The following is a 13,820-nucleotide window of genomic DNA, read 5'->3' as shown; positions in this document are numbered from 1 at the left end:
TTTTTTTTTTTTTTTGGTTTAGACCAAGCTGTCCAACAACAGTGACAGGGGTTTAGACAAACCATAACAATGTCAGGGGGACTTGAGCACCAGCAGCAGAGTTTTTTCTTTAATTAAAAAAAACAAACTGGCCATACAATGTTATATTGTTTTTTTTCAACCTGCAGGGCCCTGCGTGAATGGAAGAATCTCCTGCTGGGCTTTTGTATTCTGACAGCGGCGGGCATGCCACTGTCAGAATACCTGGACATTGACGACACTGTTCACCTGAAAATGTTTTGACTGGTTCCATTGATTTTCTGATCTAAGGATGCCAGACAGACGAGTGCTGATAGGGCCACACTGTGGGGGAATTGCGTCTGGTCCTTCAAGAACTGGCCGAAATTCGTACAGTGTATGGCCAGCCTAAAACTATGTGAACAAAAGATAACCTTTGTAGGCACAGTTTTTAGCTTTAGTTTGTCCCGAACCTCTGTTTTGTTAGGCAGCATGGTCTGCATGTGAGAAAAAATATATAAATAAAAGCATCTTATCCTGAATACGTCAATTACAAGTCTTAGGCTGGGTTCACACCTATATACCGTATCGAATATGCGCGTTTGTCGCGTGTTTCGTGACGCGGGTTTTTACAGCGATTTGCGGTAAACAATATGGGCTACTTGGCTGTATCCCAATGGAAACGCGCGACAAAAACGCCCCAAAGAAGCTCCTGTACTTCTTTGGGCGTAGGGCGTTTTGTAGCGCGTTCATAAGGCCTGTAATACGCACAGGTGTGAACCATACCCATAGAAAATAATGGGATTTCAGTGATTGAGCGTTTTGCAGAGCCTTCGAACGCGCTACAAAACGCCCAGGTGTGAACCAGGCCTTAACCACATGCATTAATCAGGATAAAACCTTCTTCATGGTCCTGGTCCTTTACAAAAGAAGCAGGATTATGTGTGTTTTATGTTTATTACTTAGATCCAGTTTTATTTATGAAATTTTCTTTTCTGACATAATGTATAACTATGTAAGAGAAAGCAACTTTTACAAGGGTGTTTACTGCTCAGAAATCAAGCTGGTCACACACTTTACAGTCTGATTACACAATATCTTTACAATCGAGTTTGGATTTACTAAGAACTGTGCAGCATGAGGGGCCTACATGAGCATTTCTCTTAATCAGTCAGGTAGGTCCTTGTACTACATAGTTGTTGGCACTTCTGAAGGAGATTGTACAGTCAGATTGTAAGATATGTGGGCAGCTTGAAGTCCAACTTCAGCCAAAGGGTTTTTTTTTTTTTTTAGTGGACAGAGTAGGGAAGGAATATGACCTCTGCAAGGTTTTATTTAAGGTCAGGAAGTAAAGTCGGAAGTCTCTCCAGTGGGGTCAAAGACTGCAATAAATTGAATAGAGCTGCAGCTAACGATTACTTTCAAAATCGATTAGTTAGCCGATTATTAAGTTCGATTAATCGGTTAATCGGATAAACAATAAAATACATTTTTAAAAATGGCTCCAGTGATGGACTACTAGTTTGTATTGAGATTGCACTCCATCACAGGAGCAAGCTTGGAGCGGTAGAAGTAAAAAAGAAAAGAAAAAAAATAGTGGTGTGCAATATAGTGAAAAGGAAAGTGTAAAATTATACAGCAATGAATGCAGAATGGCACCGACTATAGAGGACTACAAATCCCAGCAATAGTACATAATAGCTGGCGGTATTCTGCATTGCGCTGTATAATGTACTATTGCTGGGATTTGTAGTCCTCTATAGCTGGTGGTATTCTGCATTGCGCTGTATAATGAAATATTGCTGGGATTTGTAGTCCTCTATAGCTGGTGGTATTCTGCATTGCGCTGTATAATGTATTATTGCTGGGATTTGAGGTCCTCTATACAGCTCAGTACAAAATATCACCAGCTATATAGGAGATCCCAGTAGTGTATAATGTATTCCTCTATAGCTGATGGTACATTGCTCTGTATAATATACAGCACAATGTACCATCAGCTATAGAGGAATACAAATCCCAGCAATACATTATAGAGCACCATGTGTGGGAAAGTGCAGGATTAACTGAGCAGTCTTCCAGCAACTTGTTTCTGAGATGGGACCTATCGGCGGCTGTCATCCGCCCACACCTGCTCCTCCTTACTACATCTCCCCGCGTCCCTGTGCCGATTGTGGATGTGGGCGGGCGGTGAGTGTGAGGCGGGGAGGAGGTGCGGCGTGAAGAGCGTGGATGCTGGCGGGCGGGTCTGGCGGCGGCGAGCGTGAGGTGGGGAGGAGGTGCGGCGCCCAGCGTGTGTGGAGCCGTGAACAGGGCCAACTGATCAGAAGCCGATTAATCGATTATTGAAAAAGTTGACAACTTTTTCAATAATCGATTATAATCGATTATGTCGATTAGTTGTTGCAGCCCTAAAATTGAACCTTTTTTGGTTATTATGACTGCCTGTGTCTTCCTGTGCCAGTGACAATCACTCCCCTCATTTCTTGCCTGGCTTTCACAGGGACAGGAAATGAGGTGAGATCTCCCCGGGGTCATGAACAGCAATAAAAACTGGACAGTACTATTTACACTTCCCAAGTCTATCCAAAGCCTAATAAAAAAAGGTTTTGGCTGGAGTTGGCTTATGATGTTTCCCAGTAGCGTGGGATAAATGTTTGATTGAGTAGTGAAGCAAAAATGTCTGGCATTATTAATGTGGAAAAAATGCTTTGCCTGTGCTTTTTCCCATTTTAATACTGTAACGCAGACACTTTTTCCACACATCTTTAGTGAACATTGAACCACTGACATCAGTCCCCCTAGGGAACCTAGTCTGATGTCACAAATTAGTGATTTTGCCTTATCAATAAAAACACCTGATTCACTAAGCTTTATCATTTGTAATAATCACATTGATTTGTTTGAGTGGGTAAGGCCCAGTGAGAAACAAATTATCCCACATGTCTAGCAATGATCTTGAACGGGAGCTGTCATTTTTATTAACTGTTTTAATATTGAAATGCCTGCTACTCATCTTTAAGATCTGTTACAACATGTGACCGAACACACTTTTAACTTGTGGCATTTTGTGTGTTGGGTTAAGGCAGCCCTTTCATTTTTAATGAGCTGCCAACACACAAGCGGACCAAAAATCAGACCTGTTGCTTTTTTTAAAGCAGTGCTCCAGGTAAAAATGTTTGAACCATTGCAGTGGGCTACCCCCTCACTGCATGGGTTAAATGCTTGTTTTTTTGCATAGGGCCAAAAATAAAAAAAGTTATATTCACTCGATCTTCCAAGCTGGCTTGCTCTTAGACCAGTCCTTGGAGCCTCTTTCCCCCTCTGCTGCGGCGGTCTAAGGTCCCTGAGTTATCACATTCCATACACACAATATAGGACGTAAGGATGCCTATGGACATCGCTGCAGTGGAGGAGGAGACAGGCAGGAAGGAGCACTGTCACAGCCGGCCAGCTTGGAGCATTGGGTGAGTATAACTGTTATTTTTTACCCTAGGCAAAAGCGAGCACTTAAGTCTTGCAGTGCAGGGCTAGTCCCACTCCAAGGGTTAATAAAAATCTTACCAAGGATTGTTCTTTAAATACAGCCCACCACAATGCATGGCATGCACATTATGATGCCCTGCCACATGGGTCTATTGGCACGTAACGTACTTACCTACTATTCTGGCACCGTAATGCACCACAACAAGTAACATGCAGTAAATGTGTTGTTTTTTTTTGCATTACAGTAATGCATAGGTCTAAAGTAGCTCCTAACCTTTCTTGCCAGAGACCTTGTGTTTAATCACTTCATTAATATTGTTGCTATTTAGCCATATCAATATATTCTGCTGACACGTGGCCATTTAATTTGTGCACCTCGGAAGGTTTGTGAACGATTTTCCTGGTTCACATATTTAGTGGCTGCATAAGTTATTTGCTTTCAGACTCCTTAGCCTGAGTACGTTTACACTGATGTTAAGTATTTGCTGATGATTTGCAGTTTATGTGCATTTGTTTATTAGTAGAAAAAAAGCACTGCACCTAATAATCTCTTAGAAAATTTGGGGGAAGATGCTATTGTCTGTGGTTACCAAACTGTTACCTATTCAAACAAAAAATTAAAATAGGAACAAATATCTGATGTCCTTTGAAAATGTTTGATTTTTTGTAATACAGCTTCACTTGGAGTTACAAACAATAATTGGTAAAAATTTAGATTTATATACACGGTATAGGTAGCCTACAATTCTAATTTTACTAACCTCTAATCTAATGCATGCTGATGTTGCTGAGTGTAATCCAATTGTGATTTACAGAAGTGATTTTATGCAACTGTGAGAAACCTAGTTTAAAGTGTACCTGTAACTCCAGGTTTCATACTACCACTTCTGACTAGTAACAGGGAGTTGTCTGCAAGCAGTGTGAGATTTGTTCTGGAAAGCCTTCGGGGGGCACAAACCACATGCTGCTTTATTATGCAAACTTTAACTAGCAAGCGGAACCTTCAACTGAAACCTCCCATTCCTGCCAACTGGACTTCACTGTGAGAGGCAGCCTCATTGACAATTATTGAAACTTGGAAGTTAGAATGCATAAGTGCATAAGGGCAAGATGAATTTGCATACTATTGTTCCCCTTGTTTTGAAGGCTCTTGGGTGCGCTATACAAAAAACAGAAGCTACATCTATATGTAGGTGCCTGTTATTAGATGGAAGTGACAGATTGGTATTAGAGATGAGGCTGGGCTTGGTGCGAACCCAGTTTGGCAGAGTTCACCCAAGCCCACTGAAAACTCTGACCATCACACCCTCCTCCTGACCCAATCAGTTGCAGGGAGGCGTATTTCCCACCCCACATCATACATCACAAAGGAGCTGGAAATGCCCTTGCTGCAACGACTGACACTGATTGGGTCAGGACAAGGGAGTGCTGGTTAGAGGTTTGAGAGTGAGCTTGGGTGAAATCAGGCGAACTGGGTTCGCAACAAGCCCAGCCTCAACTCTAGTTGGGAGCTTTAACTTAAATAAAGGTTTACGTTTGCAATACCTTTTCATGTTTCAACGCCAGTGAATATAGTTATTGTATTGTCATATTTATACCATATCACATACTTACAATCTTTTATTCTTTTTAGAATTGTGTGCCCAAATTTACTGTGAAAATGGTGTCTTTATGTAACAAGTGAAAGTATTTGTACAATATTTGTTTACCGTGTTGCATAAAGGTACTGTACAATAAAACCAACACAACCAATAATCTAGATAATTGATGTGCCATACATTTTGTGATCATAGAAAGTGTGATTGTTCTGTTTTCATGTTCTTGTTTAGTGTCAGTTGCAGTTCCCTCTGGCAGTCAAGATTGTTAAATGAGTTCCCCTTGTACCAACGTACCTGCTGTCTTCTAATCTAGTCTTCCTACTTTTCTTTCTCTTTTTTTTCCTTCCTGTCTATTTGATCTTGTGTTCCTTTCATCCTTTAACTCTCTTCTCTAGTCTTCCTTTTTCATTTCTCTTTTTCTAACACTTATTATATCTGTCTTATTCTGCCTGCGCATGGCTGAGGTTTTAGTGCAGTGTCCTGTTCCCCATTTTGTCTTTTGGATATGCCTACGGGATTAAGATGCGAGAGAAGCTGGAGCAGCAGAGGATGGAAATGCAGAGTGTTCAGCTTTCACATCATGATCTGCAGAGGCAACTCCATAATTGCCCCGAAGCTCTAAGGGAGCAGGTGCAGTGCCAGCTTACAAGGGTCAGTGTGCCAATCAATAGTAGGCCCTATTTGGCACAACTTTTTGCCTCATATCTCCATTCTTCTTCATTATATAAATGCCTTGCTTCCTCTCATTCAGCTTGGTTATATGTCTGTACCATGTGTTTTGTTGTGCACTGTGCATGTTTTTGTGGCTTTTTACCTGCACACCTTCTGCATAGTTTTCTTTACTCTTCACACTCTGCCTATGTATTGAGTATACCTGTTATCTTAAGAGACTTTCTCATAGTCATTGCTTTCTGGTTATCTGCAATGTGCAAAGTCATCACTTTCTATCCTATATGAGCATAATTACTTAATCTTGTACATATTATTTCTCACCTTATTTGCTTGCAAACGTGCATGCTATGTATCGGATTTGGCATCTCTTTCTGAGCAGCTGAAACAAAATGCTCCAGGATACCTCAAAACCTATTACATGGCCTCCAATGTGAAAATTAACCTTCCAAACCTAGTAACAAAAATAAACCAATCTTCTTATAATAGAGCCTTTATGAAGATAGCTTTCCAGTGGATCAGTTGTATTCAGCGCAAACATTTCAACGCCGGCTTTTCAGCACCAATAAATTGGACTATTTTATGGCAGAGCCAATTTTTTCACTATTACAGCTAAGGCTGGCCATAAGTGGAATGGTATTTCATCGAATCCAATAATGTTTGGCTAAACAGTGAAATTAAAATTACCTCTAGAGGCCTGCACATTATATATGCAACAGTTTCCTTCCTCCCCTTTTTTCCCAGTGAAAGTGAACTCTTTAAAAACTAGGATAATTTCTTCAATTAGTCTTTTTTGGTTTCTTATGCTGCCAACATTGCCATGTTCACTCCTGGTAGCCATGTTTTGAGCTCTACACTCTTCTTTGTACACACTCTCTACCACACCTACCTATGGTTTAGGTTCATCCAGTAGGAATAAGTGCATGTGTATGTTGACTGATACCTACTGCTAACAATGACTAACCTAAAATGATAAACTACTTTGGTTATTGCTTCTCATACGCCTGTCTGGTTACAGTTTTACTGGCAGTAATTTATAGACGTCTTTATTTTCCAGACCGTAATTGGACAGACATAATTAAGGTGTGATAGTAATATAATTATGACAGACAACACCAAGTGATCACTGATCATATCTTCTAAACCCCTGAACAGAATGAATTTGAGAACTAATCGGAACAACGTTGCTATGAACAATGTTAGTTTTAAAAATATACAGCATATAGTCCAAAAAAAAAAGGCTTTATGTTGCAAAGTTGAACTGAAAATTTGATTCAAGAGGTTAACTATAGTGGAATCTTTGCTATTGTTTTTGTTACTTGCATACAGTATGTGGTAGAGGTTTTTGAGCATTTTGCCATATAAATGTCAGTGCATAGTTTCATACAGTGAAATACAAGGATGGTTGTTATGCTTGTATGTATAAGTGTTTTATCGGGTATGCACAAATGTCTTCCATTGGAAAACCCCAAATTAAAAGGTATCTCTGGAACTGGGTAAACAATCAAACCTAAAACAAATCGAAAAGACATACACCAGTGTTATATGTCTTATATTTGATCTACTTTATTTTGTATTACTTTTACATACATCTTATTAAACAGGCAAAACATCCACCTTGTTCTATAGTAGATTTCTTTATGGTGGCAGAAGGTGCAAAGTCTTGGCTAATAGATCTCTGTTTTCTGTTGTGGCTTGTGGGGTGTTTTGGGGGGCTTGTTGGTGTCTTTGTGACTTTTTTGTTCGGTCTGATTTATTTGTTACGCTTTTTATAGGTCTTAAATTGTTTCTGTATTGGTCACTTTTATTTGTCTTTTCAGTATCTTTTGTAATGTCCTCTCACTGTTCTGTTTTTTATAATGTAGTTTAGGGTATCGTCTCCTTTTATATTGAATAATGTCAAAAACTACCCCTGACTTTCTTGACACTCAGGAATCTGACCGTCTAGAATCTCAGATGAAGCTGTTTGAAGATTTGGAGTTCCAGCAGCTGGAAAATGAGAGCCGCATGGAAGAAGAGAGAGAAACAGCAAGTCAGCAACTACTGCACACCAAGGGAGAGTGCCAAAAAAGAATTGCTCATAGTTCGAGTATAAGCCGAGGGGGGCACTTTTCAGCCAAAAAAATGGGCTGAAAATCTCGGCTTATACTCGAGTATATACGGTAAGTGTGTGTGTATAAAATCAATGTTGTATTGAGCTCTAAGCAGCAGAAGATGAAGCCATGAAATGGGATTGCATTAGGTTGTCATTTAAAGTGCTTTGAAGACTGAAGATTTTTTGCAAGTAAAAACACTTTAAAATTTAAACAGGCTTTTTAAAAAAAAAAAGTTGTACAATGTGAATATGAAAAATGTAAAGTAGGTGTTATACCGATGTGGCTGCAAAAGTGAAAATATACTTTAAAGTGCATTTCCACAGGATTCTAAAGGCAGCTTCTATTGCTTAGAATAGATGGCAATGTGCAGATAAGGGACAGACGTGAAGTACATTTTTTTTTCTCCGGTTTAGTTTACTAATATGTATTGAAATTGTAGACCATCACGGGAGTGAGCTTGGAGCAGTGACTACTTTACAACACACACAGGGACCATAGGGAACAAAAGTATCCCCCCTCCAGAAGGAAGGACAGTGTCAGCACCAATTCAGAGATAATTTGAGGATCTACAGCCGAGTGATACACAAATAAGATACATTATTGTTAAAGGAGACCTATGAGGTGAGTGATTTTCACTCAACCTCATAGTTCGAGCCGACGTGTGACAATGAAACTGTCACACGTTGGCTCAATAGATTGGGAAGTGAGTGAACACATACCGACGCTCGCTCACTTCTCAATCATGTCCCTGCAGAGAGCCGTGACTGTCACTCACGGCTCCCTGCAGGGATTCCCCCCCCCCTCCCCTGTCCGATCCTCCAGTGCTGACTGGCGGAACGGACGGGGGAGGGGCGGGTACAGCTGGCTCTGCCTCGAGGTAGGCAGAGCCAGCTGTCACTCACGCAGCTGGGTGGATCTCGACAGTAAGGTCGGGATCCGTCCCGGCTGCGGCGGGCTCAGTATACCGTGAGCTGTAGCTCGCGATACACTGAGCTTTGGGTCACGGGAGGACGCTAGTTTATGTCCTCCCGTGACCCTTAGGAGAACTATGGGGAAAACAGTTACCCCATAGTTCTCCTTTAAGTACTTGAATGGATTTTTAAGGTTGAGCTTAGTGTCACTTTAACATTGCATAGCAAGGAAAGCTAAGTAAGATTTTTCAATAAGTAAAAAGTTAAGCAGCAAATGTTAAATATAGTGGTGCTGTATGAATGCAAAACATTTATCAAATATAACATACTTTAAACATCAGGAACCTTAGATTGTATTTCCACGTTGGCAGTCAAATGTGAGAAAACCCTTCTATGTGTTTGTTATGTGTTCCTAGTCACACAGCTTAACGAAAAATGTATTTTTACTAAATATTCCTTACCATTAGGGTTTGTTTCAGCAGGTAACATGGCTGAATCTAGGTTTTTCTCAGCACCTTCATGGTGATTTCTACTTCTAGAAAAACTTAGCACTGAAATTTGAGGATTGTGTTTCTCTCATTTACAAAAAAGGAGAAGAATAGAAATTTTAACCCTTAAGAAGCCAAGGAACCCAAGTAAATAAATTTAAACTGCAAGAAGCATTTTTTTTTTCTTTAGCTTATGCTATATGAGAACATGCTATATGGGAACATGTAACAAATATAAAGTAGGTGTTATCCTAATTTGGCTGTAAAAGTACGAATACACTTTAAGTTACCTAAACAAATCTTCTTTGCTTTCTTTTTATTTATTCAGCTGTAATATATCGTATTTGATTCTAAAATGGACAATACCATCTTATAAGTTTACTGTAAATAACAATATTGCTTGATTCATTCAACCTTAACACTATTGGGACTGTTTATTATGGGTTTTCCGTATAAGATTCACACAACCTTCACCCAAGATTCACACATTTTTCTAATGGTATCTTATGTTGAAAATTTGAAAGTTGTGTGAATATTGGGTTAAAACCTTAATAAACAGACCGGGTAATAAAAGCTAAGTTTAAGAGGTAAAGTGACAAAAACTCAGGCTTCAAATCTTAAAAATACATTCAAGTACCTTAACTGTGAACAAAAATGTATCTTATTTGTGGATCACTCAGCTGTAGGTCCTCAAATCATCTCTGAATTGGTGCTAACACCGTCTGTGTGTATTATAAAGTATTCACCACTCCAAGCTCACTCCTGGGATGGACTACAATCTCAATACAAATCATTAAATTAAACATGAGATTGTAGTCCAATGGGAGTGAGCTTGGAGTGCTGGCTACTTTACAACACACACAGGGACCATGGGGGGCAAAAGTAGTCACCCTCCAGAAGGAAGGACAGTGTCAGCACCAATTCAGAGATGATTTGAGGATCTACAGTTGAATTGACAGTAATGTCGGGAGCCTTCCCGGCCGCGGCGGGCTCAGTATACCGTGAGCTGTAGCTCGCGATACACTGAGCTTTGGGTCACGGGAGGACGCTAGTTTATGTCCTCCCGTGACCCTTAGGAGAACTATGGGGAAAACAGTTACCCCATAGTTCTCCTTTAAGTACTTGAATGGATTTTTAAGGTTGAGCTTAGTGTCACTTTAACATTGCATAGCAAGGAAAGCTAAGTAAGATTTTTCAATAAGTAAAAAGTTAAGCAGCAAATGTTAAATATAGTGGTGCTGTATGAATGCAAAACATTTATCAAATATAACATACTTTAAACATCAGGAACCTTAGATTGTATTTCCACGTTGGCAGTCAAATGTGAGAAAACCCTTCTATGTGTTTGTTATGTGTTCCTAGTCACACAGCTTAACGAAAAATGTATTTTTACTAAATATTCCTTACCATTAGGGTTTGTTTCAGCAGGTAACATGGCTGAATCTAGGTTTTTCTCAGCACCTTCATGGTGATTTCTACTTCTAGAAAAACTTAGCACTGAAATTTGAGGATTGTGTTTCTCTCATTTACAAAAAAGGAGAAGAATAGAAATTTTAACCCTTAAGAAGCCAAGGAACCCAAGTAAATAAATTTAAACTGCAAGAAGCATTTTTTTTTTCTTTAGCTTATGCTATATGAGAACATGCTATATGGGAACATGTAACAAATATAAAGTAGGTGTTATCCTAATTTGGCTGTAAAAGTACGAATACACTTTAAGTTACCTAAACAAATCTTCTTTGCTTTCTTTTTATTTATTCAGCTGTAATATATCGTATTTGATTCTAAAATGGACAATACCATCTTATAAGTTTACTGTAAATAACAATATTGCTTGATTCATTCAACCTTAACACTATTGGGACTGTTTATTATGGGTTTTCCGTATAAGATTCACACAACCTTCACCCAAGATTCACACATTTTTCTAATGGTATCTTATGTTGAAAATTTGAAAGTTGTGTGAATATTGGGTTAAAACCTTAATAAACAGACCGGGTAATAAAAGCTAAGTTTAAGAGGTAAAGTGACAAAAACTCAGGCTTCAAATCTTAAAAATACATTCAAGTACCTTAACTGTGAACAAAAATGTATCTTATTTGTGGATCACTCAGCTGTAGGTCCTCAAATCATCTCTGAATTGGTGCTAACACCGTCTGTGTGTATTATAAAGTATTCACCACTCCAAGCTCACTCCTGGGATGGACTACAATCTCAATACAAATCATTAAATTAAACATGAGATTGTAGTCCAATGGGAGTGAGCTTGGAGTGCTGGCTACTTTACAACACACACAGGGACCATGGGGGGCAAAAGTAGTCACCCTCCAGAAGGAAGGACAGTGTCAGCACCAATTCAGAGATGATTTGAGGATCTACAGTTGAATGATACAGAAATAAGATACATTTCTATTAATAGTTAGGGTACCTGAATGCATCTTTTAGATTTAACTCCTGAGTTTAGTGTCACTTTTAAGATCACATTTGGCTTTTACCTGCCAGAAAAAAGTAAAAAGCTGGTTTTGCATGGTATGAGTGCGCTTATGCTGTATTATGGGACTCTACCTAGTTAAGTAACTGTAAGGATGTCTCATTTGTTGTATCTTCAGGAACGCCTGGCTGCACTGGAGCTTCAAGCCAATCAAATTAGATTTCAGTCTGCACAGGATGCTGAACGTCTTGGTCAGGAAAGAAGTGCCACTTTAGTACAGCTTCACAAGGTAAAATATAGAAAAAGTGCACAGCATTGTTTTCATTGTAGACCATGGGATGGTTCTGACATTGTTTTACTTTATTTTCAATCTCTTTGGAAGGGAGGTGAGAAGCTTAGGGAGGGCAGGGAGATGTTTTTGCAGCAGATGGCTAGAAATGCCAAAAACATAAGTGTTTGTTTCTTTGTCTCCTAGAAAGATGTGGCCTTTTCTGAAATTATGTTGTGGTTGTTTTGACATTAGTGTTGCTGTAAATAATTGTAGTGGAATTCTTTGAGCAATTTTTCCCACAATTTTTTTCTAATGTATTTTCGGTATGAGTCATTCTTTGTTTAATCCCCATGTGTTATTGCAGGAAAAGGAAAAGCTGGTTCAGCTGGAGCGAAGATATCAAACCCTGACAAGGCAGCGGGGTTTTTCCACTGGGTCATCTGCTCTCAGGGAGGTAATGATCACACAAAAGTCCAGAAAAACACTGACCGTTAAACGCACATCTTGATTTAAAGGTCCAGATGATGCTTTCCTTCTCTATAATTATTTATGCTATAGACTAGTACGGACTATGATGCATTTTACACACATATAACACTACATTTTATGCAGAATTTTTCCAGCAACTCAGCTTTAATTCAGTGTTGCATGTGCAGTGCTCCTTTCAAGACAGCTCAGAAGAGTGAGCAGCTTCTCCCAATAAGGAGCCACCTCATTCACAAAACTTTAAAGGTAGTCCTAAGGTCTGGCTGATCAGTTCTAGCATTTTCTTTGTGGGGACAGGATTGGATTGCTTTAAGGTTCCCTTGGAGGATTCAATCTCATTTGCTCCGTCCTACTGCCTGTATATTAGTCACTTCCCCTTATCTTGATCCTTTCTTCTTTTAGAGCTTTGGGGGAGAACTAGGACTGGAGGCTGATTCTTTTAGAAAGACATGTGCCTGGCACTAAAGAGTCCTCTTGGATGGTGTTGTCAGGCACCTTTCTCAGCTGAGGAGCCTCCAGGAGCATTGATCTGTGGTTCTGAAATGCATGCGGCACATGGGGATAAGAGTGGGCATAACCTGGGGGTAATTTATGTGCCGATCTTCCTAGAATACATTTTGAAAAATTCACAAACATCTGCAAGGATGGACAGTAGATGAGCCAGAAGATCCCTTTCTGGCTCAAGGCAAACTTAAATTTTATTTCAGCCAGTTATTTGAAGGACAACTTGAATAATCTGGTGATTACCTAAGAAGAAAATATCATAGGCAAGAGTGGTCCTTAAATCTAGACCATTTCCTCTGCCTGGTCCAAAAATGAGACTACACTCAAGCAAGTGGCATTTCATTTACCTGAAAACTTGGAAAGTATTTTCCTAATGTATATCACATAGAGGGGAATTCCTATGAGATGGTATAGTTCAAGGTCTCAATGTCAACATCTGCAAGGTTGAAGTTGCCACCTTCAGTGTTTTTTAGTGTTCTGTATTTTTTTCCAATGTTGAGTGACCAGTTCTGAGGACTTTGTGTTGGTGACATGTTTTATGTAAAGTTAAGAGCCACTCTCTCCTCTCCTGAAAGCATTCCGGAAAGCAATTTCCAGTAAGTCTTACCCCGCATCCAACACTTCTAGTTTCATTGACTATAGTCTGGTCTCACAATGTCTTCTCAACTATTAAACATAGGATTCAGACTATGGTCCAGCCATGTTCCCTAAAATTCTCATTTGGCAGTTGGGTACAGGGTTCCTGCACATGGAGACTGAATGTAAAATTTGTAGACCCTGGTTGTAAATCTGACATTCAAAAAAGGCAAACTTTCATGATACCCCAAATCCATACAGTGTGAGGCAATAAAAAGTACCATTAGTTGGTTTCTCATTTGTCTTC

At 39.5% G+C, this 13,820-nt stretch overlaps 1 protein-coding gene across 1 annotated transcript in view; it reads left to right on the top strand.

Annotated features, from left to right (window-relative positions):
- The window catches only part of PHLDB1 (pleckstrin homology like domain family B member 1), a 130,490-nt gene that overhangs the window by 91,063 nt on the left and 25,607 nt on the right, over positions 1-13,820 (top strand). Inside the window, exons 10-14 of the mRNA XM_018552853.1 lie at positions 5,604-5,732; positions 7,683-7,833; positions 9,833-9,837; positions 11,855-11,965; positions 12,312-12,401. Of these exons, the coding sequence (XP_018408355.1) occupies positions 5,604-5,732; positions 7,683-7,833; positions 9,833-9,837; positions 11,855-11,965; positions 12,312-12,401 (486 nt within the window). The remainder of the gene's footprint in view (positions 1-5,603; positions 5,733-7,682; positions 7,834-9,832; positions 9,838-11,854; positions 11,966-12,311; positions 12,402-13,820) is intronic.

This window comes from Nanorana parkeri, unplaced genomic scaffold (genome assembly GCF_000935625.1).
Source record: "Nanorana parkeri isolate BGI_ZX_2015 unplaced genomic scaffold, ASM93562v1 scaffold98, whole genome shotgun sequence".
Classification (NCBI taxonomy): domain Eukaryota; kingdom Metazoa; phylum Chordata; class Amphibia; order Anura; family Dicroglossidae; genus Nanorana; species Nanorana parkeri.
The sequence above is the reverse complement of the archived record's forward strand: the minus strand, read 5'-3'. Positions and strand labels throughout refer to the sequence as shown.